Source organism: Myotis nattereri (genome assembly GCF_964212035.1).
Source record: "Myotis nattereri genome assembly, chromosome: 4".
Taxonomy (NCBI): domain Eukaryota; kingdom Metazoa; phylum Chordata; class Mammalia; order Chiroptera; family Vespertilionidae; genus Myotis; species Myotis nattereri.
The window spans coordinates 93,514,320-93,541,627 of record NC_138079.1 but is presented as its reverse complement, the minus strand read 5'-3'; the positions used below and the strand labels follow the sequence as shown (position 1 = coordinate 93,541,627).

General features: G+C 49.5%; 1 protein-coding gene across 2 annotated transcripts; it reads right to left on the bottom strand.

Moving 5' to 3' along the window:
* Positions 1-278: 278 nt before the first annotated feature.
* On the bottom strand, positions 279-27,308 carry LITAF (lipopolysaccharide induced TNF factor). Of its 2 annotated transcripts, none has more exons than XM_081089514.1 (4): positions 27,158-27,308; positions 7,488-7,710; positions 3,210-3,366; positions 279-1,871 (listed from the first exon to the last, which is right to left on the bottom strand). In XM_081089514.1, exons 2-4 carry the CDS (start codon positions 7,702-7,704, stop codon positions 1,763-1,765), a joined length of 483 nt encoding a protein of 160 aa, XP_080945640.1. In that variant the 5' UTR covers positions 7,705-7,710; positions 27,158-27,308; the 3' UTR covers positions 279-1,762. The 2 variants fall into 2 exon arrangements, with proteins under 2 accessions (XP_080945640.1, XP_080945641.1); XM_081089515.1 differs by lacking the exon at positions 27,158-27,308 and adding an exon at positions 26,332-26,856.

The window sequence follows — 27,308 nt, the reverse complement described above, 5'->3', positions numbered from 1 at the left end:
AAGGCGTGTTTTGTTCGGAGAATGAATGGGGACAGCTTTCTTCTGTGCGTTTTATTAAAACTTGAAAGCTGTGGCTGGCTGCCATCGATGACGCCTATTGAGTTCCAACAGCCTCATGTTCAAATCTGACTCACCAGCAACCCACCCAGCTCCACATCCATCGGCATCGTGACATCGCGGGATGCGCAGCAGGTCTGAAGTTTTTATCCGGAAGGACTTTCTACTGCGATGGAGCGAATACAGGGCTAGAAGAACGAGACCTCTCTTCGCACGGTAAGAACTGATAAATAGTTCACCAAGTGAACCAAAGCCTTTATTTTTTTAAAAGCAGATAAACACCAAAGTACGATGTAGTATCCATATTCGTTGAGAAAATAATTACTGAAAACTTTCAAGACATCAAACGGATACACTGAATCAACGATTATGACTAATTTTCAGCCGATACACAGATTTTCATTCAAGGACGAGGCTTGATTTCTAAATAATATTATTCACATGCACTCCTTGGACCTATTTATTATCAAAATGGGGACTCTGGGAAGTCGAGTCCGGCTTTGTCTTGATTTCAGAGATGACACAGCAGCCCCCCGAGAACCATGGCTTGCTGCTTGAGTCCTAGAAATCATGTCTCCCGAGGTTATACAACAAATTCCATTTCTGAAAACTAAAATCAGACTTTCGATTCCTTTGCTATCACTCAGGTCCCAAGCTTTTCAGCACCGTGGTACCCGATGGGCTCACACATGCTTTTCCTTGTCTTTCCAAACACACCCCCAGGAACCCCAAAGGGGCCCCGCTCTGAGTTCCCTGATGGAGGTTCGTAAGGACCACACTAAAACCCAAGGAAAGGCAGGGGATGCGATTACCCATTGCTTTTTCTATGAAGGAAAAAATATGCATATGGGAGTGCCCTGGCAAGAGGGAAAATGACTCCGATGACATGGTCACGGAAAATGGTTCTGTAAATCCCTTCCGTCAAAATTATGTTCCGAGGTGTTTAAGGCCAAAAGGTCATAAAACCTGTTAATACAAATAATTTCTCCACAAGAAAAAGCCCTTCGTGAAAAGTGGCTGCGGGTCTGGCACCCAGAACCGAGGGAAGCCGCTCGGTGACGAGGGCCAGCTCCGTGCCCCTCGCACGCATCTGTGACCTCGTGGGTGTGGGTCTGGGGGCTGGGAGGGGTCCCTCCAGGTCGTTAAAAATGAAGTAGAAAATGAAAGTGAATTTTTGTGCGAGCAGAAAGCCTGCAGTTACGGAATCCGAGAGCCAAGGCCTGAAGGCAAGATTTCTGCCATGGGACGTGAGATCAGATGGGTGCGACGGCAGCACCACCGGCTGGCTGAGTCCTATGCAGGCCAGAACGCTCTCAAAAATAAGGCCGCCTGTGGCTTCTCAGTCTGAGCCGCCACCGGAAAGGCCCACTGAGGTGAGAAAGAAGCTGGCAAGGCCAATCACCAGAAGGTATTCAGGCAGGGCAACCATCACAGTGAGACGGACGGCTTGGGTCGTGGGCAGGCGGGAAACCCTTGACCCAGTCCTCAAGGTCAATGTCTTTGCATGTCCTGTGCACGACTCCAAGCAGCAGTTTCTGGGGTCTGGGAAGTGTGTTGCTTTTGTGATATTTCCCCCCCCAAAAAAGAAGACACGAAGAGACGGAGAGATGAGACCACCGAGGTGGGCCCTCCGTCGGGGGTGGAGCGGGTGAGAGTCGGGAAGGACTTCCTGCCACGCACGGCTCCCTCCAGGTCTGGTCGAGTCCTACAAACGCTTGTAGGTGCCCAGGAGAGCTTTGCAGTTGGGGCAGTAATGGTCCACGTCCTGCAGGGCGTCCACGCAGAAAGGGATGAAGCAGCAGCCCGCGATGCACCTGGGGGACAGACACAGCCCACGCGGAGCAGGTTAGCGACTGGAGCAGTTTGGCTGGTGGAGGCCAAAAAGGTGCATCAGGCCCTAACACAGTGGTTCTCAACCTTCTGGCCCATGGTCTTCGGGGAGCGTCCATGGCCAGGAATCAGGAGGCCGCCTTTGTTTTGGGGGGGAAATTAAATTGTGTATCTTCACATTTCTCTCAGAACAGAAACTATTGTCTCTTTCAATAAAACACCCTTGGTGCAGACATAAATATTTACACATCCCCTTGTGGAGGCAATGGGAAAAATACTTGGGCTCATAAAAGGATGAGGCATTTTAAAGAGATGACTATCGAGTATTTTAACGTGCAGATGTTTACAGCTTCTCTCAGAGCCAGGCAAACGTTATTTAGGTCACGAAATTCTAGAAGAAAAGGAAATCCCTAAGGTATCACGCTATACAGATGCAAGGGGATGCTATGCTGGTCACTACATACAGGGAGTGGTGTGAGCAGATGAGCAAGAAATTATGGGCCTTGGCCGGTGTAACTCAGAGGTTAGAGCAGTGATGGCGAACCTATGACACGCGTGTCAGAGGTGACACGTGAACTCATTTTTTTGGTTGATTTTTCTTTGTTAAATGGCATTTAAATATATAAAATAAGTATCAAAAATATAAGTCTTTGTTTTACTATGGTTGCAAATATCAAAAAATTTCTATATGTGACACGGCACCAGAGTTAAGTTAGGGTTTTTCAAAATGCTGACACGCCGAGCTCAAAAGGTTCGCCATCACTGGGTTAGAGCATCAGCCCTCGCACCAGAGGGTCTCGGGTTTGATTCCCAATCAAGGGCACACACCTGGATTGCAGGTCGATCCCCATCCCTGGTTGGGGTGCGTGCAGGAGGCAATCAATTGATGTGTCTCTCTCACATTGATGGTTCTCTCTCTCTCTCTCTCTCTCTCTCTCTCTCTCTTTCTCCCTCTCTCTTTCCTTCTCTCTCTCTCTCCCTCCTTCTCTCTTCTCTCCCTCTCTTTCTCTCTCCCACTCTCTCTAAAAATCAATGGAAAAATATCCTCGGGTGAGGATTAACAAACAAAAAAGAAGAAATGATGGGACAGCAACTTCCAAGCTTTGATATGTTCAAGAGCAGTGGTTCTCAACAGGAGACGATTTCTACTTATTACGATTTGGGGAGGCGCTCCTGGCACACAGTGGGTAGAGGCCAGAGATGCTGCTCAACATCCTACATGCGTAGGATGGCATCCCACAAGACAGAAGTATGTGCGACAGCTGAGAAATCCTGCAAGAGGGGATGTGGGAGAGCCGGGGTTCCGAGTGGACCTGACTTACCCGAGCAGGCACAGGCTCCCGCAGGAGAGCCAGGTGAGGGCACCGGCGTTGTAGGACAGCTGGGTCACAATCATCTTGTTGCAGGAAGGGCAACACATCTGGACCGGGCGGTCGAAAAAGGAGACTGGCTGCTGCACGTAGACCGTCTGCACGGTAACTGGTGGGAGGGAAGAGGAGAGAGTAAACCAGGAAACATCTGCCAGAAGACAAGGTAGAGGCAGGGCCTCGACAGTTATCTGCACGCCCCTGTTCACCGCAGCTCTGTTTCAAGAGCCAAATGTCCATCGATGGAGGAGCAGATAAGCAACATGTGGTCCATCCATGCAATGGAGTATTACTCAGCCTTAACATATGCAACATGGATGAACCGTGAGGATGTTATGCTTGGTGAAATAAGCCCGACACAGAAGGACACATGCTGCAGGATTCCTCGTCTAGGAGGCACCAGAGCAGTCAAATTCAGAGAGACAGAGAGTAGATGGTGGTCGTCAAAAGCTGGGGGGTGGTGAAGAGGGAGCTAATGGAGTTTCAGTTTTGCAAGATGGAAAAGCTCTGGAAATGGGTGGTGGTGGTGGCACAACGACATGAATGTCCTTAGTGCCACTGAACTCATACTTGGAAATGCTTAAGATGATATATTGTATGTTGTATATTTTACCAGAATTTAAAAAATGAGGTGGGGAGGCCTGAGGCTGCAGAAATTGGGCAGCCACCACCAGGAAGCCGCTGCCAGGGGCTGGAGCACCTTCGCCTGTGGATTTATTTTTCACAAGCTTCCCCGCCAAAATGACTTGTAGTTGTATGTGCAGCACTTTGCTCTGACATGTATGCGCTATTAAAAAACACACAAGCCTAATATATTAAAAAAAAAAAAAACCCACACAAATCTAATATTAAAAAAATAGGGGGGATGACAAAAAGGGAGAAAGAGGAAAGTGGCAGATTTCCAGAAATGGGGCCAACGTGTACAGACATTCGCAATCAGGAGAGAATCTAGGCATGTCAGTCCCAAAGCCCTCAGAGCTTTACATGTTCTTTTTGGTATTTGGCAAAGTTGCTGAAGCTCATATTTCTGTCACAGGGACTTCCTCCTGGTCCTTCCTTGGGCTGTCAGAATGCCACTGCCCTAAGAGGAAACAAACGGCCGCCAGGGCTAAGTGAGCCTAACACTTCTCAGAGGAATAGAAGAGGCTCCTCCCAGAAAAGCAGCACTGAAGCCTACTCTAGTACCTATGGGTCAGTTTTATTAAGACTTTGGGGGGGCGGCGGGGGGGGGGGGTGCAAGAATGAGTTATTTACTGAGCAGAGAGTGATCTAAAATAATCAAGTTATCTTGTCCTCTCCCTTCTCAAGGGGTCCAAGTTACTTGAGCACTGTTATGAAATGATTACTCATAAAACTTTATCTCATTTTAAGAACTCACTGATGTAGGTACCTGATGAGCCCTTACTTACTTACAGATGGGGAAACTGAGGCCCAAGGGGGTGAGGCCCCGGGCAGACTCCGGGGACCACTCTCTGACCTGGCGATTTCCTCCTGAGCTGCTCCTGATTTTGAATCAGCTGTGTCCTTAGGGAGCAGGAAGTCCCCAAGGGCAAGGCCATGAAGCAACGATGTGATGCTGTAACCGGATAATCAATGGATCCGGGCTGCCTGTCACTACTTGAGCCAATTAAGCCGAGACAGGGCTGAGTCATATATGAGTAGTTATTCCAGGAATGCCAGCAGGATGGGAGAGCAGCAGGTCACCCACAAAAATCTGCTCTGCCCCCCACCCCAGCCTGCTGCTTATAGTGGGTAGGACAAAGATCACATGGAAAAGTAGGCAACAGGTAATGGGGACTGGAGATCTGCAAGGCCTGTGGGTATGCAAAGGCTGGGGGTCTTCAAAGGGCTGGCAGCTCTGGTTTCTGCAACAAGGTCGTTAATGTTGCCATGATAACAGGCAGCTCCCTGATGGGGAGGAAGGGCTGCATTTCCAGGTGAGCTCCCTGCAGGGTTAGAATGTGCCCTCTTTAATCAGAACAAAACCATCATGGTTAACGGAGCATGATAAATATTTCTTACAATTATAGCTGGCCCCCAGTATTCTATTTCTGCCCTTATCAATGTGACAGTGAGAGGGACTTGGGTTGCTGGTGTGGCTTTAAAGATGGAGGAAGGGGGCCATGAGCCAAGAAGTGGGACCAGCAAGGGGATGGGTTCTCTCCTAGAGCTTAGAGCAGCGGTTCTCAACCTGTGGGTCGCGACCCCTTGGGTGGTCGAACGACCCTTTCACAGGGGTCGCCTAAGACCATCCTGCATATCAGTTATTTACATGACGATTCATAACAGTAGCAACATTACAGTTAGGAAGTAGCAACGAACATAATTTTATGGTTGGGTCACAACATGAGGAGCTGTATTTAAAGGGCCAGAAGGTTGAGAACCACTGGCCTAGAGGAAGGAAGGCAGCCCCGCCTAGACCCTCATTTCAGCCCGGGGAGACCTGTCAGACTTCTAACCCGGAATAACAGGCATGGAATAACAAGGAAGAAGGAAGAAGAGAAGACAGGAAGTGAGGAAAGGAAAAGGATTTGAGAACGTCACATCTGTGGATGCTGTGAAGTTACTAAATCATGATCAACAGGCCACCATATTGCTTGTTCCCAACTCAAGCATTTAACAGCAAAACTCGATGAAGTCTGGGAAGCTGGAGCCAATGCCGGAGGCAGAGCCCACCTCCCATCACCTTTGACTCCTTTTCCTTTCTCTCCAGAAGGATGGACACTTGGGGCAAAATCCAGCTCTCCCACGTTGGTCCTTCGAGGACCGATATCAATGTGAGAGCATGAAGAAACATCCGGCTTCCGGGAGAAGGGAGTTGGTAGCGTGACCGTCTGCAGCCATAGGAACCTGCTCCAGCTCATTCCGCAAAAAGAGGAGTTATTACTAGGAAATGCAGATGGGCTTAAACAAATGAAAAGATGATAAACCTCCCTCATCCTAAAGTACATGAAATTTAAAACTGTACTAAGAAAATTTTTCATTGACCAGGCTGGCAAAATTTCAAAAGCTGGACATTATACTCTGCTGGCACTGTAACAGAGAATGAAAAAGGTGTCTGTGCACTCATATGGATATTTTGTTGAGTGGGAAAAAAAATAATATGTACAAAAGAATATACATATACACACACAGCATGTGTATAGCACGCTACCATTTCTGTAAGAAAAGGAAGTGGCAAGAACATTTATTTGTATTCATTATGTCTGCAAAGAGAAATGCTGGAGGGGGACTTCGACGTTGAGAGTGGTGACCTAAGAGTTGTGAGGGTCAATGGGGTGCCACGGGAAAGGGAGTGAGACACGCCTTGTACACCGGATTGTATGTGTCGTGTCCACACTGGTGTCTTCACTGGGCGACACAAATGAATACCGGCGCGCCCACATCCTGATTGCCCCGGAGTTTAGCACTGCGGGTGCCAACAGACGGAGCCCCAAGCTTGCTCCCGGCAGCACCACGCGGCCTCAGCCATGTGGCCCTCTGTGTGCTACACATGGTATACTTTTTTACATGTGCTTTCTTTTCAAGTAGTTTGGGAGGCAATGATTAGAGAACAAGCTTCGAAAGAAAGCCCCCCCCCCCCCTTCTGACAGGTGTGAGGTGATATTTCATTGTGGTTTTGATTTGTGTTTCTGATGGTTAGTGACAATGAGCCTATTTTCCTGTCTGCTGGCCACCTGTGCGTCCTCTTTGGAGAAGTGTTATTTCAGGTTGTCTGCTCATTTCTTAATTGGGTTGTCTTTTTGGTGTTAAGCTGTATGAGTTCTTCATATATTTTGGATAGTAAACCCTGAGCAGATATAAAAATAAAGGTGCTGGGAGGCAGGGGAGCACCCTTTGCCCAGGGTGCGTTGGTGGGCTGGGGCAGGTTTCAGCTCCCCCGTTCCTCCCTCTCCTACTCCCGCCCTGAACTCAGGGCCCAGAGCTCCGATCAGACCTCAGCGGGAAGGGTGGGGTCTTTAAAAGCAAACTGTCATTGCCAGATTTCTCTGGCACAGTCTAAGTGCCAAAGGGTTGATTTATGGCGGACTTGAGAAAGCTCATAAACGGTACTTTATTATGGAAAAACCATGGGCCTCACCGATGCAGAACCTAAGGGACTGTATGTAACATTTCATACGAACGAAAATCGGACTGACTTCGCTTAGACTCAGAGGCGCTCTCGGGATTCTCACGGAGCCCCCAAGGCCAGGGTGGGAAGGGGGACCAGGGAGGCGGAGAGGTCGCACGTACTTGGATTGGCGTTGGGGACGGACACAGGCTGGGTGTAGTATCCAGGAGGGTTCATGCCCTTCCCATCAGGGCCAGTCACGAGCCCAGTGGTGGGCCCAGGCATGGGCGCAGGAGGCGTGGGGAAGTAACTGTTAATGGCCACCGTCTCTTCATAGGTTGGGGGCGCGGTGGGGATCGCAGGCCCAGCGGCCGCCTGGTACAATCCTGGAGCAGACATTTTCACCTAAGGCAAAACCAGAAGACACCACGTAAGCAACTTAATTGGCATCCCGCTCTCTCTCTTCTCCACCCTCTTCTTTAATTTTCTACCTGACAAAAAGAAAATCTGAGGAAATGACTCATGTCCAGCATTGGTCAAAAGCCAGAAAGGGAGTTCACATCCTTTCAAGACCCAAGAATTATCACCTTAATCAGGATTCACTAAGTAAAGATAATGACACCCGAAATAATGACACCCGAAAATCGCCCAAACCTAGAAAACCCCAAGGGCAAACATCAACGAACGGAACTGGAGCAGAAGGTTCTTCACACTTCAAACCACCACCCAACGAGGACCTGTCTTTCACATTGAGTGTTTTTCTGTGTTTTGAACCGCTGTGTTTTTTTTACAAATAAAGTTTCCGGCCCTGACCGGTTTGGCTCAGCGTCGGCCTGCGGACTGAAGGGTCCCAGGTTCGATTCCAGTCAAGGGCATGTACCTTGGTTGCGGGCACATCCCCAGTAGGGAGTGTGCAGGAAGCAGCTGAATCGATGTTTCTCTCTCATTGATGTTTCTAACTCTCTATCCCTCTCCTCCCTTCCTCTCTGTAAAAAAAAAAAAAAAAAAAAAAAAAAATCAATAAAAATAAAGTTTCCGATGCCAGAAAAGACAAAGGCATTTGAAACCAACCACAAGCTATTGCGAACAGAGTGCTGCGCAAAAGCCAGACGCCAAAAATGCACAGAGTGTGATGCCCTGGACACGAAGTTCCGAAACGGGCAAGATGAGTCATGGGGCTAGAAGATAGGAAAGTGGTGACTCCGAGAAGGCGGCGAAGAGTCTGGAATGGGGTGGGAAGGAGGCCTTTTTGGGGGGTGCTGGTCATGTTCTCTTTCCTCATGGGGGGCGGTTACATGGGTGCGTTAATTTTGTGAAAATTTGAGTTGTACGATTATGCACTTTTCTGAATGCATGTTACAGTTTTTTAAAAAGTAAACACACACACACACAGAGTTCCCATTTTGAAAAATGAGTATCAGAGCAGCCAGGCCAACATTTCCTTTTGTGAGGGCAAAGAAAGGATTTTTTTCTGGTGGAGCCGAGGCCCGCCTAGAATTACATGGCCTGTACCCAGGGTGTGTTCCTGTCTGAAGGCCCATGCTCACAGCCCCAGGGCAGCCGCGGGGAGGACACAGTGCCGGCCTTTGTGTGGCTCTGTTTTCCGACGGGGCAGGGCCAAGGCTGCTGTTAGGAGATCCATTCAAACCTGTCTCAGGAGAAATGGGGATATGAGCTCCCAGGGCAGCGAGCCACGGTCCGGAGGCCCCGGGGGCTCCGACGGCCTGCGGCCCCTTCCCATTCGGCTGGGTCTTCTAGGACCCGTGGGAAGCAGAGGCAGCAATTAATTCTGCTGTGGGGAGAAGGGGAGAATCCTTCGAGGAAGCGCTGCCATCAAGCCGAGCATGAAAAAAGACTTCTCTGGGGGAAGAGAAGGGCATGTATTTCAAAGTGGAAGGAAAGAGAGGCATGGGAAAGTGGACACGCACAAGACAAAGTCAATACGTAGAGCTCCTCGGGTTGGGGCTGGGTTGTAGGACATTTTGAAAGTCCTTCTGGGGTGTTTGGACTTTATAAGACTGTGCTGTCCAATGGAACTTTCTGGAAGGATGGAACGTTGTCTGTTTGGGTTAATAGGGTCGCCACCAGCCTCACAAGGCTGTTGAACACTTTAAATACAGCCAGTGTGACTGGGGAACTCAATTTTCAAATTGTTTTCAAGTTTAAGCAATCTAGATTGAAAACTGAATATGGAATTCATTTACTAGAAAACTTTTATGTAAGTCTGGGACACCTCCGGTAGGTGAATCTATTTTTGCAACAGCAAATTTAATAAACTCTGAATCAAGATCGAATGTTTTTGATAAAATTTTGGCATGTAATTTGGGATACGTCGATGTAAAATACACCCTCGATTTCAAGTACTTTTAAAAACGTGAATGTGAAATATCTCGTTCATAATTTTTGAATATCGGGTATATAGAGCTGAGTTACAATATGTTGTTAAAATGCATTTCAGCTGTATCTTTTAAATTTTTTAAAATGTGGCTACTAAACAACTTAAAATACCTATGTGGCCCATTCTTGGTTCTACGGGAGAGCAATGCTAGGAGCAATGGGAACCATGGAAGGTTCTAGAGAAGAGGAAGGTCCCGCCCTAGAAAATGGAGATGACACAGACGGTCAGTAGGAGAAGCAAGAAGAAAACCACAGAAGGCCCCATGTCTGGGTGACAGGACAGCAGGTCGGACACCCACGTCTACGGGGGAGGGTGTGAAGACAGCTCAGGGTTCCAAATGAGAACACTGTGAAAAGTGGTTAAGGAAGGTAGCCAGGTCCCTCTGACGTACAGATACAGAAATGCAGAAGGACAAAGAGAGACCACGAAGACCAGCCCGGGACCCTTCTCTACCAGGCTCACCCCTCTGTCTGCTGATGTCCCCTCAGGCTGCCCCAGGCACTTCCCCATCTGCCCCCTGCAGGGATGGGGCTCTGGGCTCCCGAGTCTTCAGCTGGGGGAACAGGCCAAGGCACTTTGCAGGAATTTACATCCACATTCAATGTCAAGGATCAAGGACGTGCTGTCCCTTCCTGTCTCAGAAAAGGCAGACCCTGCTGCTGACACCATTTATTATGAGCACTGAGTCCTATGGAAAAACACGAGAGCAGAAAACGCCATGCGTGCGGCAAGCCTAAAATCGCCCTGTTTGCTGCGGTTGCAATCGGAGTGCTTTTGGGGAGGGGAACATAAGGTCTGGGGTTCCCTAAATTGTACAAGTAGTTTGGGTCAAACCGCTGGAAATCAGTGACTCAACTCAGAAGCAGAATTCCTTTACTTCAAAACCACCACCTCTCTCCTCCAAGAGCAAAGAAACGTGGCCAGAAACTGTAAAGAGAGGACATAACAAGTGTCGGGGGCAGGAGCCTCCTGTCCCTGAACTGTAAAGAACTCCTTGTTTTGTAAATTAAGGCCCAGGATCCCCGTTCATGAACCAGGCATCATCTTTCTCGCAGTCACATTCCATTTTCTGGAATTTCAGGGCACTGTCTCTTGGGAACATTGCTTTTGATCAAACAGCCACATAAGCATGCTTAGGATTTTGGAAAGAACAAGAGCAACAAACTAGAATAGTAAAAAATAAAAAAAGAAAGAAAAAAGCAATAACCCATAACCAGCTGGTTTGAAAGCTTTCTAAATAAACTCCACAGCATTCCTTCCCCAGGCCCCAGGCCAGGAAATGCCACTTCACTCAGTCCCACGTCCACCCCCTCCGCATTGCTTTTTATTTGACTTCCCCCAGGGCAGGAGGCCCAGCTAGCCACCCACCTACTCACCCTTCCAGAAAGAATGCGCTCAGCCCGCCTCCTCTCCCTCCTCCTACCCCCACAACATGACACTCTTAAGGGCAGCAGTCTCTCACCCCAACACACAGACACAGACACAGATGCCCACGCACACAGCGTACGCACACTCCACTGTCACCGAGAGCCCTTTGTCACGCTGATCAGGCTGCCTGTGTGCTGAGGCGCCAGCCCCATGATATCTAACACTCGTGTCCCTTTTTCGGGGACAAACTGGAAACCCTAGGAAAGCATCTCAGCATTTAACAAAACGCAAAGCCAGTTTTGCTCATAGAAGCACAGCCTTGAGCTTCCTGGGCCTGGAGGCATTGCTGCAGAGCCCTGGTTGCCATGGTTACCGGGAGCTTTATGTGGGGGGGGGGAATACATAAATAAACAAGGGGGTCCCCCGCCCCTGCATTGTTTAACTTTGTTGTTAAACCCGAGAATGGCTTTTCTCGACTGCTCATTTACCAGAGCACACTGAAGGCCGGTCTCCATGACCTTACACGCACCCCCATAGAAATTAAGAAAATGCGGAGGAACGGAAAGTGTGAGCAGGCAGGAACCTGTGCAGTCCCACAGGACACTCCACTCACAAGGCCCCTCTAGGGTGGGAACTCCGGGCCACCACCTTGACACTCTGGACACCTTTGGAAGGAGGGCCCTGCATCTCCTGCTGCACAGGGTCCAATGCTCTGTCGCTGAACGTCAGTGCTGGTTACAGAAGAGGGAAAGGAGGCCCTGGCCGGTTCGGCTCAGTGGATAGAGCCTGGGCCTGCAGACTGAAGGGTCCCAGGTTCCATTCCAGTCAAGGGCACATGCTCCGGTTGCAGGCTCGATCCCAGCAGTGAGTGAGCAGGAGGCAGCCGATCAATGATTCTCTCTCATCATTGATGGTTCTAACTCTCTCTCCCTTTCCCTTCCTCTCTGAAATAAATAAAAAAAAATATCCTATATAATAAAAGCCCAGTGACCAGAATGACTGCTCGACCAGTCACTATGAGGTGCACTGACTACCTCTCGGTCCCTTTCCCCCGCCTGCAGGCTCCAATCGCCTATGGCAAACAGGGAGCTGGGGTGAGTGGTGGGGGATGCAGGTGGTGCCAGGCCAAGGCCCCTGCCCCACTGGTTGCCCACACACAGAGGGCGACAGGTGGCAGGGGTGGGGCCGAGTGGGCGGGAATGGCCAACCTCTCGGTCCCTCCCCCGCCCCCCCGCCACCCCCCCCCCCATGGGGAACAGGGAACCAGGGTGGGGAAGATGGCCCTGATCGCAAGCGAGGCCTAGGGACCGTACCTGCGTACAATTTCGTGCGAGGAGCCTCTAGTCTATCATAATAAAAGCATAATATGCAAATTGACCAAAAGGCTGAACAGCAGAACGACCATCCAGGCGACCTTCTGGACGAAGCCACAGCTGCAAAAGGCCTACTCTTGCAAGAATTTCATGCATCGGGCCCCTAGTATATATATTAAAGAAAGAAGGAAAGGGAGGCATTTCCAATCCGTGGATCTGCATTTCTGACGCAAGAACTGGGCTTGGCCTTGGAAATATTGGCTCATGACCAGCTGCAAAACCCTGGCCCCCACTTTCTTATCTATAACGAGGCCACTTGGAATGTTGGGGTCACTCGCAGAAAATTTCCCTTGTTCCAAGTTTCAACGATTTGCTTAGTGAAACTTATTCTCGTCAATGGGCAGTGAGGGTTAGGTGGCTATCACCTCTGAGCCCAGGGGAGCGCGTCTGGGCGTCGCTCATTCATGGAACCCATAGAGAACAGGATTTCTCAAGCTTGTTTTCACTGCAGCTATCTGCCCCACTGCCCGCCCACCCCGGCTCCAGGGAGTAAAATTAAATTATATTTAAATTTAATTAATTAATTTAAACATAATTTAATTTCTGCCTAACAAGAGTAATGAAATACTGAGAAACAAGATTTTGTTGGGTAGGGTTGAATTTTGGAGGGCCACACACCACTGTAATATCTAAGATATTTTTTCGCTTCTCCCGTCCCCCAACCCCAAGAACCAATTTTCACTCCCTTGGGTCTCCCCTGAGAATCCACAATGTGGGTCCAATGAGTTTTCCAAAAATCACCAACATCTATTCATCTAGTATTTCTAAAATGTGTCTCCTCTCTTCTTGCTGTCATCAATGCAATCGTCCAAACGCATTTTAACCTGACCAAGCCCTAGTGTCCCTTCCATCTGTATGTTCTTTTGCAGGCATGCCAGCCCTCGCACACCTCAATCTCATGAGTCACAGCTGAGGGGTGGGCAGGATAGGGTGACACTCCTTTCTGCACTGGAGCCAAGCAGGGCTGGGCTGACCAATTCCTCTTGTCACCAGTCACTCGTCTGGGTCTTGAATCTGCTGGGTTCTCACCCCAGAAAGAAACGGAAGAGTACTCGGGCGAACCAGATAAGGAGGCTGTTAAACCTTATTTTGGCATCTTTGAGTCCAAAGGTCTGGCTTGAGCAAAACCTACTACTCTCCACCGCAGCCCAGATTCACAGCTGCATTTCCATGAACCATATGGGGCTCTTACTTTATGGCAGCGGTTCTCAACCTGTGGGTCGCGACCCCTTTGGCAGTCGAACGACCCTTTCACAGGGCTCGCCTAAGACCATCCTGCATATCAGATATTTACATGACGATTCATAACAGGAGCAACATGACAGTTATGAAGTAGCAACGAAAATAATTTTATGGTTGGGTCACAACATGAGGAGCTGTATTTAAAGGGCCAGAAGGTTGAGAACCACTGCTCTATGGTCAGAGGCCCTGTGATGTATGCCCTTCCAGGTGCCATCCCAGGTAGTTTTCAACCCTCCAAGTCAGGAATTAGCATCATCCCAACTTATAAATGAGAAAACTGGGGCCCAGAGAGGTTAAGCTGCTTGTCCAAAGTCACACAGACACCGTGGCAGGGCTGGGGTTTGAACCCACGCCCATCGAACTCTGGAGTCCTCCTTTAGGGTCCACCAGAGCACCTCCCAGGCTCGGAGGTCCAGGCGCCACCAGCAGCCTCGTCCTGCACACGTTGCCCCCAATGAAACGAATAGAAAGTAAATTCTCACATGTGTCATACTTTCAAAAGTAAAGATTTTAAACATAAAAAATTAAAGAAAACTTTTTAAAGAAATTCTCAGTGGAAGCAACACATCTGCACACCTCTCCAGGCGTCACTCTCCCTAACAAGGGTGAAACGATGGGCTTCAGGCTTTCACACCACACAGCCAGGACAAAGGGAAAGACCTGGCTATACAGAGTCTAAGCAGTTTTGTCCCTGGGGACTCTGCAATGCAAAAGCGATCTGCTTTCACAGGGTGGGGCCAGCGTCTCAATGACCAACCAGAGGCAATGTCCAGGAAGCTCTTCCTTCTCGTTTGGGGAGAGAAACAATGAAGGGGGAAACCTCCGAATTTCTGAGGTGCACATTTTGTAAGTGACTGTGGGCTCGGATATCTCCGCCACCGGCTGCAACACCCAGGGGAGGAAAAGGCAAAGGCCTCTAACCAGCTGAGTCTCAGAGCTGCTCAGTGCTGGCTTTCTAATATTGCTCTGTTGAAAGGGAAGGCAGCCCAGCCCGTGTGGCTCAGTGAGCGTCGACTTCTGAACCAGGAGGTCACGGTTTGATTCCCAGTCAGGGCACATGCCTGGGTTGCAGGCTCGGTCTCCAGTGGGGGGCGTGCAGGAGGCAGCCCATCAGTAATTCTCTCTCATCGCTAATGTTTCTATCTCTCTCTCTCCCTCTCCCTTCCTCTCTGAAATAAAAAAATATATATTAAAAAAGAAAGGAAGAAGAGATGAGAAAAGCCCTGGAAATCCTAGAGAAAAGCTACGCCTTCAGGCCCTGAGCTGCCAGTAGTTAACTGATCCTGAAACCCCCGAACGTGGGAATGAACTCACCTTCAGCAATGGAGCTGCCCCTCAAACATTTGGCCTCCACAGCTCTAGAATCCGCGGACACATGCCAGGGGGGCTGCTGCTTCAGGCGCTCGGCTCACCAGGAGCCTGAGGGCCGTCTCCCTCGTCCTGTGCCCGCACCCGCATTCGTTCGACGTTTGGGAGCCAGGACTGGCAGCAGTCTGCCTGGGATCCTAAGCTCTAAGGGAAGACGCTGACTGCCAGGGAGCCTGGAGAGGGCTGGCCGAGGAGCTCTGTCACTGATAGCTTAGCGCCAAGACACCCCCGGAGCCAGCCCTGAGAGCGCCATGCCAAGAGAGAAGCCAGGCACAAACGGCCACATCATGTGGGCCTCCATTCGTCTGAAATGTCCAGAGAAGGTAAACCCAGTGACAGAGAGCATGTCAGTGGTGGCCAGGGGCGGGAGGGAGGCTGGGGAGGAGGTAAGGAGTGACTGTTCATGGGTACGGTTTCTTTGGGGGAGATGAAAATGCTCTGGGACTAGAGAGAGGTGACGGTTGCACAGCACCGTGAAGGTACCACCTGCCCCTGAACTGTACACTCTGAGTGGTGCGTTTTATGGTTCGTGAACTTCATCTCAACAAAAAGAAAAAGCAGGCACTGCTGGAAATCTCTGGTGTCCATGTCACAGGCCAAGGCCCACAAGCCGAGCCTCCAAATGCACCACAGTCTTGGTTCAGCCCATCCCGTTTTGCCCATTTATTAAAATCAAGACCACTGGGGTCTTTCTGACATTCCCCGCCCCGCCCCCCCAACGTGCCCCACCAAGGTGATCAAAGATGCCAGGTTGCCCACAGGTTGCCCAGGATGGAAGGGTTTCCCAGGATGCACTGGGCCCCTACTTCCCACCCCTCTCTCACTTTACCCCCTACCACCAGTGCAAATACAGATCTTTTGTGCATCTGCAGCCTCGCTTAGATGTCTCCAACATGCCAGCCACCCTCTTTCTCTGTTTTATTTTCCTTCCTTCCCAAAGTGTCTACAAATTCTTTTCACCTATCATATCCCAGTAAGCATGTCACTCCCTCCAAGAAGCAACTTCTGGCCTTCCCAAGGCAGAATTCCTCCCCAAACCTCTCCACCCAGTGCAGAATCAAGGGTGGAAGGTACGGAGCCAGATGGCCTGTGGTCACACCCAGGCTCCTCCATGTCCCACAGCACGACAATGGAGCCTCGGTTTTTCCATCTGTATAATGGGCACAATGGTAGTTTCTTAAGGTTCTTGGGAGGATGAAATGAGTCCTTGTGAAAGCACCAGAGCAAGGGACACATAAGTACTCAGGATGTGACAGCTGTTACTATAAGTGTTCCTCTGCTGCACTTGGCACAGAGCTTTTTTTTTTATGTCTTCCTGACCAGTCTGTGGGCCCTATAAGAACAAGGATTGGAAATGTATTAAAATCTGCATCTCCAGCTCCAAACATCATGGGTGCTTCACAGGGTGACGCACCGTCAGTTTGCCCAGGGGTGTCGCTGGGCATGGGACTTTTGGTGCTACAGCTGGGAAAGTCCCAGGCAAACCAGGACACGTTGGACACCCTGGTGCTTCAACAAATGTCTGTGGAAAATACCTGGGTATAAAAAGGACACCAAGACCCATTTTGGATGGCATCAGGTCTGAAAGCGGATGTAAATGCGAGAGTCTTACACTCAGAGCCTCAACTTAGAACCTGAGAAAAAAGTTTTAAAAGAAAGACATTCATGGGACGACAGGCCTCAAGCATGGAGGCTCTCAAGGCAACATGAGGATATGGCCAAAGTGTCTCCAAAGATGCTCCAGAATTGGAGTCACTTAATTGGGTCTGGAATCCTTCGCTTCCTCCAGGATTCCTGGGGGGAGCGATGTTTCGCAACAGGGCACCCTGGGATGTGCAACAGGGAAGCAAGTCAGGACGTGGGTGGAAAGAACTTGAAAGGGGAAGTGTGGAGGCGTGCAAACACCGACAAGATAACATCAGAAAGAAAACCACAGTCTCGAACCTCAAGATCGGTTCATTTTTATTCCTCGATGCTGGTTGGGTTACGGAAGTGGCAGTTCCTGCGACTTTATTATCCATTCAAGATCTGGACTCGTGATCACCGCCACCACCCCAAGCTCAGAAATACCTGTCACTCCGTGTCCACTCCCTGGTCCTGGGTGTGGCTCGTAAGCCACTCGCTCAACATGGATGATGTGTCACCCATTCTCCAGCAATGACAACCTGTCCTTTTTCAGGAGAAAATTTAGAGGCTCTAAGTTGCTTGTTCCCTGAGACCCTATCAGTAACTCCTGCTGACTAGTGTGGACAGGAAGGAGTTAGAGTTCACACCTCTCCATCCCCGGTGCTTGTCAATACCTGGCAAGGGCGGAGGGGCTGGCAGTGGCGAATGAGGGACTTACGGAATCTTGGGTCATTTTTCCCTCCCACCCTCGTCCCTTTCTGGTGGAATGACCCACCGGCAGGCAGGGCCCAAAAGCAAAGGAGGAAGAGGACAGAGGGATAATGCCCAACACTGAGAATTCTCCTCGGGCAATTGTTCAAGATACAAAGGGCTTCATAGCAAAATCCAATCAGAAAATGACCTGGTGGGGAAACCAAGGCCACTGAGCTCAGAAATGTCACAGGACGGACAGCTCTGCTGGTGCCCAGATGTGGCATTTTCAGAAACATCTGTCTGTGTTCCCCTGCCATTCACAAGCATGGACAGGTACCACTCATCTCTCAAGGCACAGTAAGAATAGCATGGACCGTGGCCTGGCCTACTGAATGCCCAACAGTCACTCTGAGGAAAGAGAGGGCATGGAAAAAATGTGAGCAGGCAGGGCATGGAAAGGGGAATGGAAAATACTGAAAGAAAACAATATTAAGACAATGGGATTGGAAGGCAGGTCGAATATTTAAGTGCAGAAATTCTGGCACCAAGCTCCCTCAGTTCAAATTCTAACCCTGCCACTTCCAAGCTGGTTGAACTTGGGTGGGTTGCTTCATTTCTGTGTGGCCTCCGTTTCCTCATCTGGAAAATGGGTTGAAAAAAGTATCTACCCCTTGGAGGGCTGCTGTACTAATGAAGTTAGTGGGTGTACTCGGAACACTGGGCTTGTGGGTTGCTATAGGCATACCAGTTCTAATTATTTACAGGGAAGCTGAGGAAAGCCCCGGGGCGGGGGGGTGGGGGGGGTCACTTGCCCAGAGTGACACAGAGGTTTCATCGCTAGGCGGCAGGAAGACCCAAGCACAGACCCCTTCCCACTGCGTGCATCCATTCTCTGCAGTGGTTCAAATCTTTCCTTGTTAAAATGTAAAAGCACAACGCCCCTGTACCCTCAGCCTGGGCCTCCGTCCCTGGGGCTCCCTGCCTCTCTCCCACACCAACTGATTCACCCTCCATCTCCAGTCTCCTTCCTCCCTCGGCCTCCACCCCTCCCAGCCCACTCCATTTCCTGTCCTCCTCTCCCGAAGCTGCCAGGCACCCACTCTGGAAGGACCTCCTCTGGCCTGGCCCTGAACCTCTGTCTCCTACAAGGGCTGCTCCTTCCCAGTCAGTCCTTCGACAGCAGGTCCCTAGGGACTTGGGGATCTGCACCCTGTTCCTGTGGTCACCCTACTCCTCAACCCCACACCCATCGAGCCGACCATGACCCATCCCTGGACAACTTCGTCTTCACATACAAAAAGATGCCCATCTCTCTCCCAAGCAGGGAGGTGCAGTTAAAACAACAGGCTTAACATCGTCGAGGAAAGGTCACGGGGACATCACATACGTGCTCATAGGATGGGGTGAAAAGGGCATTTCAGCTCTGTGGTCCTCCACCCCCCCCCCAAATCTCTGACCCCAGGCTCATCATGAGGAAACATCAGACAAACCCCAGACCGGACAACGTTTTACAGGGGAACAGGCCAGTACTCCTCAAAACTGCCAAGGTCAATGAAACCAGAGGAGGAGGAGACATGACCGCTACATACAATGTAGGATCCTGGAACAGAATCCAGTGGAAAAAAACTGGTGACCTTCACATAAAATCTGGAGTTTCGTTAACAGTAAGTGATGGTCCATCCACCCAAGGCAATGGTATGCAACGAGGAAGTTTTATGTGCAGAAATGCAGTGATCCCTAAAATATATCATTGCATGAATAGCTTGAACAGCAATTATAGCAAGTCAGCATCTGTGTATAAGAAGGATATGCATATTTCCTTACATAAGATGAATGAAATATCTCTGAAAGGATACACAAAAAACTGGTAACAGTGGCTGTCTGTAAGCAGGGAGGTGAACTGGGGATGCAATGGGGCGAACACTTTTCATATTCACACCCTTGCTGATCTTTTGTATATTAAACCAGGGCAATATTATATAATCAAAATCACATTAAGAAAAAAATTAAATTACATATTATTTATAACACAATGAATTTAGAATTTATTGATTATAACAATATATATTTATAATTATATATTTACTAGAGGCCTGATGCACGAAATCCATGCAAGGGGCTTGGCCCTTGGCTGCCTTGGCCAGCCCTCGCAGCCCTGGCCGGCCCTGCGTCCGAAAGGTTGTCAGGATGGTTGTTCAGCTGGTCGGTCTAATTAGCATATTAGCTCTTTATTATAGAGGATAATTAAAATAAGTTCAACCTCTTAATGGAGGAAAAGGCCTCCTTTGCAAACCCTTATCTGCCTTCCCCAGGCTGGCCTCCTCTGTCCTCCCGCCTCAGGGTGAAATGACATCATCACAGCCCTTTGTCCCATGAACTGGGACTGTATCCCTGCCCAGCACCTGGCCTTGGGCCCCTCCCCGAGTGTTTGCACAGTGATTAAGCTGATCGTTTCTATTTGGTGAGATGTGTACTCTACCATTCCTGCTATATATAATTCCCAAATTTGAACCAACCACATCCTATTTACCAAAATAAAGTTCTTCTCTTTGCATTTCGTGCTATTATCCATTTTTCGTGGGGGAGGTTCTGAAGGCTGATGGTAGACGAGGGATTGGGGAGACATGGACCCTCCCTCGATGGCCCTAAGAAGCCCATATAGGAAGATATGGAGGCAGACACAAAGGGGAAACTGAGTCCAGATTCTAAGGCAAGTAAAGGGTCTGGGCACCAGGCTGGACCTACTGAGGAGGGACCTCACACAAGGGTTCTATTTCATTAACCAGTAGCCCAAAAGCAACTTCAAACCCCCCCAAAAGTATTCAACTCCTGCCAAGGGGAGTTCAGATTCTAAAAATAAGTCTCAAAACCTAGAATACTGGGAGAAGCCAACCACAGCAGGAGCCACCAACAACTCCCCCGTCAGTGTAAACACGCATCAAAGGCCCCACAGCCCATGGCCAAGGGGGTCCTCCCCCCAGATTAGGTCTAAACACAACGAAAATGCCAGTCTCATGATTTCTGGTGTTGCTTCATTCTGACAGTCTCTTTCAACATCCCTCCCCAGAAAGTATCTTAACCATGTTCTCAGATCGATCCCATACTTCTCCCTCCCTTCTTAAAATAAGCAAAAATAAATACATAAGACAGTGCTTGTGTCGGCCATGCTGGCCCAGGCCGCCCCAGGTCCAACCTGGGCTGATGCGGCACAGCCCCAGTGCGCCTCTCCTCCTGCCGATTCACAGGTCCCTCCCGACTTCCTAGCCCGGAAACCAGGTAAAGTAAGAGTTACTAGTTTCCTTGGGCACCTCCTATGAGAAAGGTAAACAACCCGGACATCTGGCCGAATGATAACATCTACACTCCGGGGAGTCCTATATTTGCTTCTTTCCTCAATTTTGGCTCTATTCCAGATGCCTGCAGGTACTGTAACTGTCATGTCTTTGAAAACGATGGCAAACAATAGTCTCCGCTTTAGCAAGACTTCGGAATAAAGTGAGACCGGGTGTTAAACGTTATGCTTTCTGCTCTTTTCAAGCCTGTCCCATGCCCCCTGACCTAACCCATACCATCCAACCCTTGTGACATATGCCTTCCTCATGCGTCCTAATTACTTCCTGTCTGCAAGTTAGATTCTGTTGCCCAAATGGACCACATCACACCCCTCCAGGCCAGGCAAGGGTTGTTCGGTTTCTCTGGGTTCCCCACCAGGTTTTCGGAAAGCGGAACACAGCCTACCTGTTGGTAGCGCTGAGATTTCATGCACACAGATGACCTGTATTACCCCAGACAACAGGCTGAGGAACTGGGGAGACGTGGACCTCCCTCGTCACATTTATAGTGCCAGCTCTTTTAAAGTGTGCATTTTTTTTAAATTTAAATTCTTTATTGTTGAAAGTATTACATATGTCTCCTTTTTTCCCCCACTGACCTCTCCCCGGCCACGTTCCCCCCACCCCCTAGCACATGTCCCCGCCCCCCTACTGTCTGAGTCCTTTGGTTATGCTCATATGCATGCATACAAGTCCTTTGGTTGATCTCTTCCCTCCCACTCCCACCCACTCTCCCCTGCCTTCCCTCTGGGGCTCGATGGCCTATTCAACGATTCCATGTCTCTGGATCTATTTTAGTTCAGAGAGGAAGGGAGAGGGAAAGAGAGATAGAAACATCAATGATGAGAATCATTGATCAGCTGCCTCCCGCACGCTCCCTACTGGAGATCAAGCCCAAAACCTGGGCATGTGCCCTCCTGGTTCATAGGGTGATGCTCAACCACTGAGCCACCCCTGCTGGGCTGAAGTGTGCATTTTTTAATTGAAGAAGACAAGTCTTCCTTACAGCATTCCCAGTGATATGCATCGACACCTTCCCCTCTAGGAGGTGGAGCCTAATCTCTTCCCTCCAACTCCTGGGTGGGAGCTGGATTTAGTATCTTGTCTTTAAATAATAAATGAAAAGAGAAAAAGAGTAACTCTACAGTGGAGAACCTGGCAAAGCCCAGCTTCACCTAGCGCGGAAGGTCACCGCTATTAGCGATGCCACGCAGCCACCATGTGCCCCCAGGTGATGTGATGTAACCGGAGGGGCAGTTTGCCTCTGTACCATTCTTCCACACGCCCATAACCCCTGTGTAAGCGTGACAGAAACATCAGACAAACCCAAGTGGAGGAAAATTCTACAAAATCTCTGCCTGGTACTCCTCAAGGACAGTCCTGAAAAACAAGGGAAGATTGAGAAACTAGCCGGCCAGAGAACACTGGGAGATGGGGATTAAAAGCAATGTGGTACCTTGGATGAGATCGTGGAACAGAAAATTGGACATCAGTGGGAAACTGGAATTTGGATACCAGTGAGGTACCCATGTCAGTCTCTTAGTGTGACAAATGTACCGCAGTAATGACGTAAGATGTTGACAACAGGGGAGCTGGGTGAGAGTATATGGGGACCCCTGTATTAACTGCAATTTTCCTGCAAATCTAAAATTAAACTGTAAGGTGAACTGGGGCAGGCAGGCCTCATCCAAAGGCATTCAAGTTCAATTATACGTGTGTGTGTGTGTGTGTGTGTGTGTGTTTTAAAAAAATGAAAGTATTTTTTTTAAGTGTATTTTGGTTAAATACAAAAGATTAAGTGGAGGCGGGGTTTCTAATATTTCTAATTGGGAAGGTTAAAAAAAATAGGGTTTCTAATATTTCTAGTTGGGGAGGTTTAAGAAAGAAAGAAAAAGATACCCCCAAATTTAATAGAACGATCAGGCCTTAAGATTTAAGGAATCTCCCAAACTCCTACCAGCTGCATATACATCAATACTTCACAAATCTGTACCCCCTCCCTTAAGGTGTGGACTTTAAAAGACGCACAAAGTGGTCTTAACCACATGTTGATAATAAACTCTTCTAAAAATACATCTTCATGATGTGTATAGAGCTGTTTTCTAGATTTAGGTATCAGACCAACACACAAAAGGACAAGGCCTTCAGAGAGAAGATAAAGCAGTGTTTTCACCACCAACTTAATCCTCTAAAATCAGTTCTTTCAGGAAGAAAAAAAGGAAGATTATTCAATTCCATTCCCCGCCTCCACTCTCCAGCCCCAGAAAAGAAACCCAGGAGACATCCCGGAATATGTGCCTAACAGAAGTGACCCCAGGAGACCCCAGGAAAGAAAGGATTCCTTCAGCAAAAGAAGGGCACACATGCAAATGGTCAGGTCTCCAAAGAAAATAGCTCAGTTTGTACACAAAGTGGAGGACCAGCTGGGGAAGGCCCCAAATATCTGGTCTTTTACTGTCTCTGGAGAAAAAGGTTCTTTACAACAATGTGAGCATAAGTGAAACCTGATTACAAACGTCCTAAGGAACTCTTTCACTTATACACATTTATTAAATCGAGTATCACTCAAAATTCCTAAAGTAAGGGCCACTGGCTCGCCATCTTTAAAGCACGAAGACTCCGCAAGGCTGTTTTTGTTGTAATGGAATTTAACCTGCAGATGGCTGCTCCCGAAAATGTCCAACATAAATGATGTTTCTTAAACTCTAAGTTAATAAGGAGAAAGAATTTAGACAAAAGAGGATATTGGGAGCTCCAGCCATCTTCGGGAAAGGAAGTGAGAAATTGTACCATGGTTGTTAGGCTATTTGACCCCCCCAACAAATTCAAACTCAGGATCCTTCCATAAAAATACAGAAGCTCATCACAGTGAAATTTTCAGAGAAATGCTTTCAAATTCCATCTTCTGAATCCAATCTGTTTCTGCGGGGCGGTATATTCCACAAGTCAAAGATAAATTTACCACAATCTGAAAGCCGGGTTCAAACATAGCGCGAGTACAAATTACAGTGAATTGTGGAATGGAAAATGCTTCGATTGGGGAGAACCAGAGAGGCAATTTCCCTCTGGGTTCCTGCTGAAACCACAGCCCCAGTTTCCACAGGAATGATGGCTTTTGATAAAACTGTGCAATGAGAACATGATTGGGACTGCATCAAGAGACAGAAGTGTGTGTACCCTGATTGCAACTTCATAAAAAAAACAGGCACCATGACAAAAGACCAGGCCGATGAACAAACAAACTGTGCTAGCCATTTCATTCACATGGTGACATTAGCCTCATTTTCTCCTATCTTCCACACTTTCTGTAATACTGTTATTTTCTATATCACTTTAAAAAATAGGAATGCATCATCTATGAGTAACCTTCCTGGGCTCAAGGTTCAGGCAAGGCAGTGCTAAGCTCTTAAATTTACCCCAGGAACACGGTCAATTCTAAAGTTCCCTGAGCTAAATAGTTTAAATTCTCCATCAGTTAACACCAATAGGAAAGCCATACAGAAGAAAGTGCCTCAGGCGTTCAGGATCCTGGTGAATTAACTTCCTACCTACTAGGACAGTGATGGCGAACCTTTTGAGCTCGGCGTGTCAGCATTTTGAAAAACCCTAACTTAACTCTGGTGCCGTGTCACATATAGAAATTTTTTATATTTGCAACCATAGTAAAACAAAGACTTATATTTTTGATATTTATTTTATATATTTAAATGCCATTTAACAAAGAAAAATCAACCAAAAAAATAGGTTCGCCATCACTGTACTAGGAGATGAGCAGGAAATCACTATAGACACCCTCGATTCTGTCCATGCCTTAAACCCTATGAAATTACACACAGTTCTTCTACTGAAATAAGTTGAAGGGAGAATTTCCTTAGGTACGGAAGTGTTACCACAGCTGCCCAGAGCGCCCACACAGATTCAAACAACAGGATGAAATTTTGAGGATTCAGGAAAGTACCACTTTAGGCTCAAATAACAATTTTACGGTAAGTAAACACCAATCAAGTGCAGAACAGGCCCTGGGCAGCCCAATGAGCACCAAAGACATCACAGACACACCTGTACTAAAGAGAGACAGAGTTAAGGGGGTCTATTTGCCTGAAGAGGCGGATCCCCTCACCCACAGGGCTATTTCACAGCAGCAAAAGCAGCACCATCCTCATGTGCATCTATAGCTGTGGGGAGACTCACTTGGGGCAGGAGAATTTTACGTCCCTGCTGGGCACCAGCCTATTCTCAGACCTCTGGTCACACACACCTCTGGTCAGCATGAGTGGTCGATGGCCACAGTGCATGTTTATGTCCTTGAAAATCAACTTGGACTGGAAATGCCTTCTGGCTCCTTCCCTCTCAGTGGTTCCCCTTTTAGCGTCCTTAACCCTGGGCATGTCTGTGCCTCCTCCGAAGCTTTGTTGAGATGCTTCTACAAAATGTGGAATGCTGTCCACCATGTCCACATGTCCCTCAGCCAAAGTTGCTCAGGCCTCAGCGTTGCTACTAAACTTTTCTTGGTTAACCTGGCCCCAAGCTCATAGCACCCTCCCTCCCAGCCTCCCAACCCCCTTCCAGGCATTAGTGAGCACTGGCTCTTTCACAACTGTGTGTTTCCACTTTCCACCCACAGCGAAAACCCCTCAGGACCAAAAACCATTTCTTCTGTGTCCTTTCCAGGGCAAGGGTAGCACTTGATTTCCCCACAGCCAGCCAGCCCATAAAATGGACTGAAGCAACAACGGGGAATTTACTCACCCAAGAGAGCAAATTACTTCAGTCTAGTATTTTAGAGATTTACCCAATTGATCCTCCGGCTCAGATCAATCACCAAGTCACTTAATCCAGGGAAACATTACAACAAGGATACTTTTTCAAAAGTGAATAAAAGCATCTATTATTAATGCCTTAAAGGAATAGGAAAGAGGGAAGATGGGCCTCTCCCATTGTAGATCTACAGTAAGTGTTTCTCAGAGAGTCTGGTGCACATTAGAATCCAAAGCCAGGCCTGGCTGTGGGGGAAGCCAAGTGCAGCATGGATGTTACTCTAGCCAGGTAGAGTCACCTGCTCTCTGGGTTCTGATCCAACTATGATAAAAACCAAAGGGTGGTAGAATCCCAGATACAATCTCTCTTCACAGGCATCCAGGTTAGTCTCAATTTAAAGGAGCCACCCCGAGAAGGCCCTGGGGGTAGGGGCAGGAAAGTAAGTGAGGCTCACGTGAATGCAAACCATGGTGTTTCCTTAAAAGGGCCCCAGGAGAACGGTGGGCCAACTTTCCTCCCAGACCGCCCTGAACCAAGGCGGAGGGGAGAGATGTGCCCCCATGGGAAGACTGGTGGGAGAGCCTAACCTGATGGTTTACACAGGAATGCCCTGTGGCTTCCAGAAACGGGATTTCCCAACCACCAAAGCACAGCGCAAGGTGAGTGACATCAGCCCCACTGTCCCAAAGGACAAAAGTGAAAACTAGTGAAGGTCCAACTGGCCCGCTCCCTGAAATGATGGCCCTTCCATGAATCACCATTTCCCCAACACACACACGCCTCACCCCCCCCCCCCCTCACCCCCGCCCTGACCTGGATCAGGAGCTCCTGGCATAACACCCAACCCACTGCCCAGATGCACACTGACCTGGAAAGCTGAGGGGAGGGCCCCTGCCTCGCTTGGCGGGAGGGGCAATGTCCTCCTCTGCCACAGGTTCCCTTGCCTGTGCCACCAGCTCTCATCCTGACGGGAATGGGCAGACTCCTGCGCTCACCGGGTGCCAATCTCGGGGCGGGGCGCCTGGCCCGCCAAGGCTCCGGTTGGGTTGCGTTGGGTCCGGGACTCTCACTTCCCGGTGCTCCCCAAGCCCTCAGGTGTCCACACAGGCACCCACTAAGGGCGGTCCTGGGTCCGGCGAGGCTCTCCCGAGGAGAGGACAAAAGCTCAGATGGCGTGGCCCCTAGAAGCCGAACTTCTGAGACCTGCGTCCGGGAACTGGTTGGGTTTTGTTTGGTTTTGTTTCTAAATATCCGGGTGACGATTCTGGAAATCTCAACTTTAAGATCGCGGGCGCCACAGCGAACCCCGACTTTCCTGAAAGGACTCGGGACGTCCTTTCCGCGGAGGGAGCACCGCGCACTCGCAGGGGCGCGACCGCACCGCACGCGATCCGCGGGCGCCCGGCCCACTCGGGGCGCAAGAGCGGAACCCCGCCTGTCCCGCGGCCGAGACAGCGCTGGGGGCTGGAAACCGGCCCGCGAGAGAGTTCCCGCCGCAGCCCTGCGCCCTCCGCCCGGTCTCGCACCCCGGGACCCGCCTGATTCGTGGGCCGCCGCGACCGGCACGATGCCCGGCACTCCCGGCCTCAACTGCGCCCGAATCCCGGGCAGGTGCTCGCGCCGCAGGGACCCGCGCTCCCGGGCCGGGGGGCCCCCGCCGCCCCCATTAGCGTCCAGCTGCTCGCCATACTCACCGCCGCTCGCACCGCCGCTCGCGCCGCCAGTCGAGCCGGGAGGTCTGAGCCCGCAGCGCGGGCGGCGGGCGGCTGGACTCGCCGGGGCGGAGCTGCTGCCGGGGCTTCCGGATCCTCCCCGCCTCCGCGCGCTGCCGGTACCCGCGCCTCG

Coding starts and splice junctions, on each gene's coding strand:
- LITAF (XM_081089514.1), bottom strand. CDS start 7,704: ATGTCTGCTCCAGGATTGTACCAGGCGGCCGCTGGGCCTGCGATCCCC. Junction 3,367..7,487: donor CGTCCCCAACGCCAATCCAA/GTACGTGCGACC, acceptor CCCTCCCACCAG/TTACCGTGCAGACGGTCTAC. Junction 1,872..3,209: donor GGGAGCCTGTGCCTGCTCGG/GTAAGTCAGGTC, acceptor TCTGTCCCCCAG/GTGCATCGCGGGCTGCTGCT.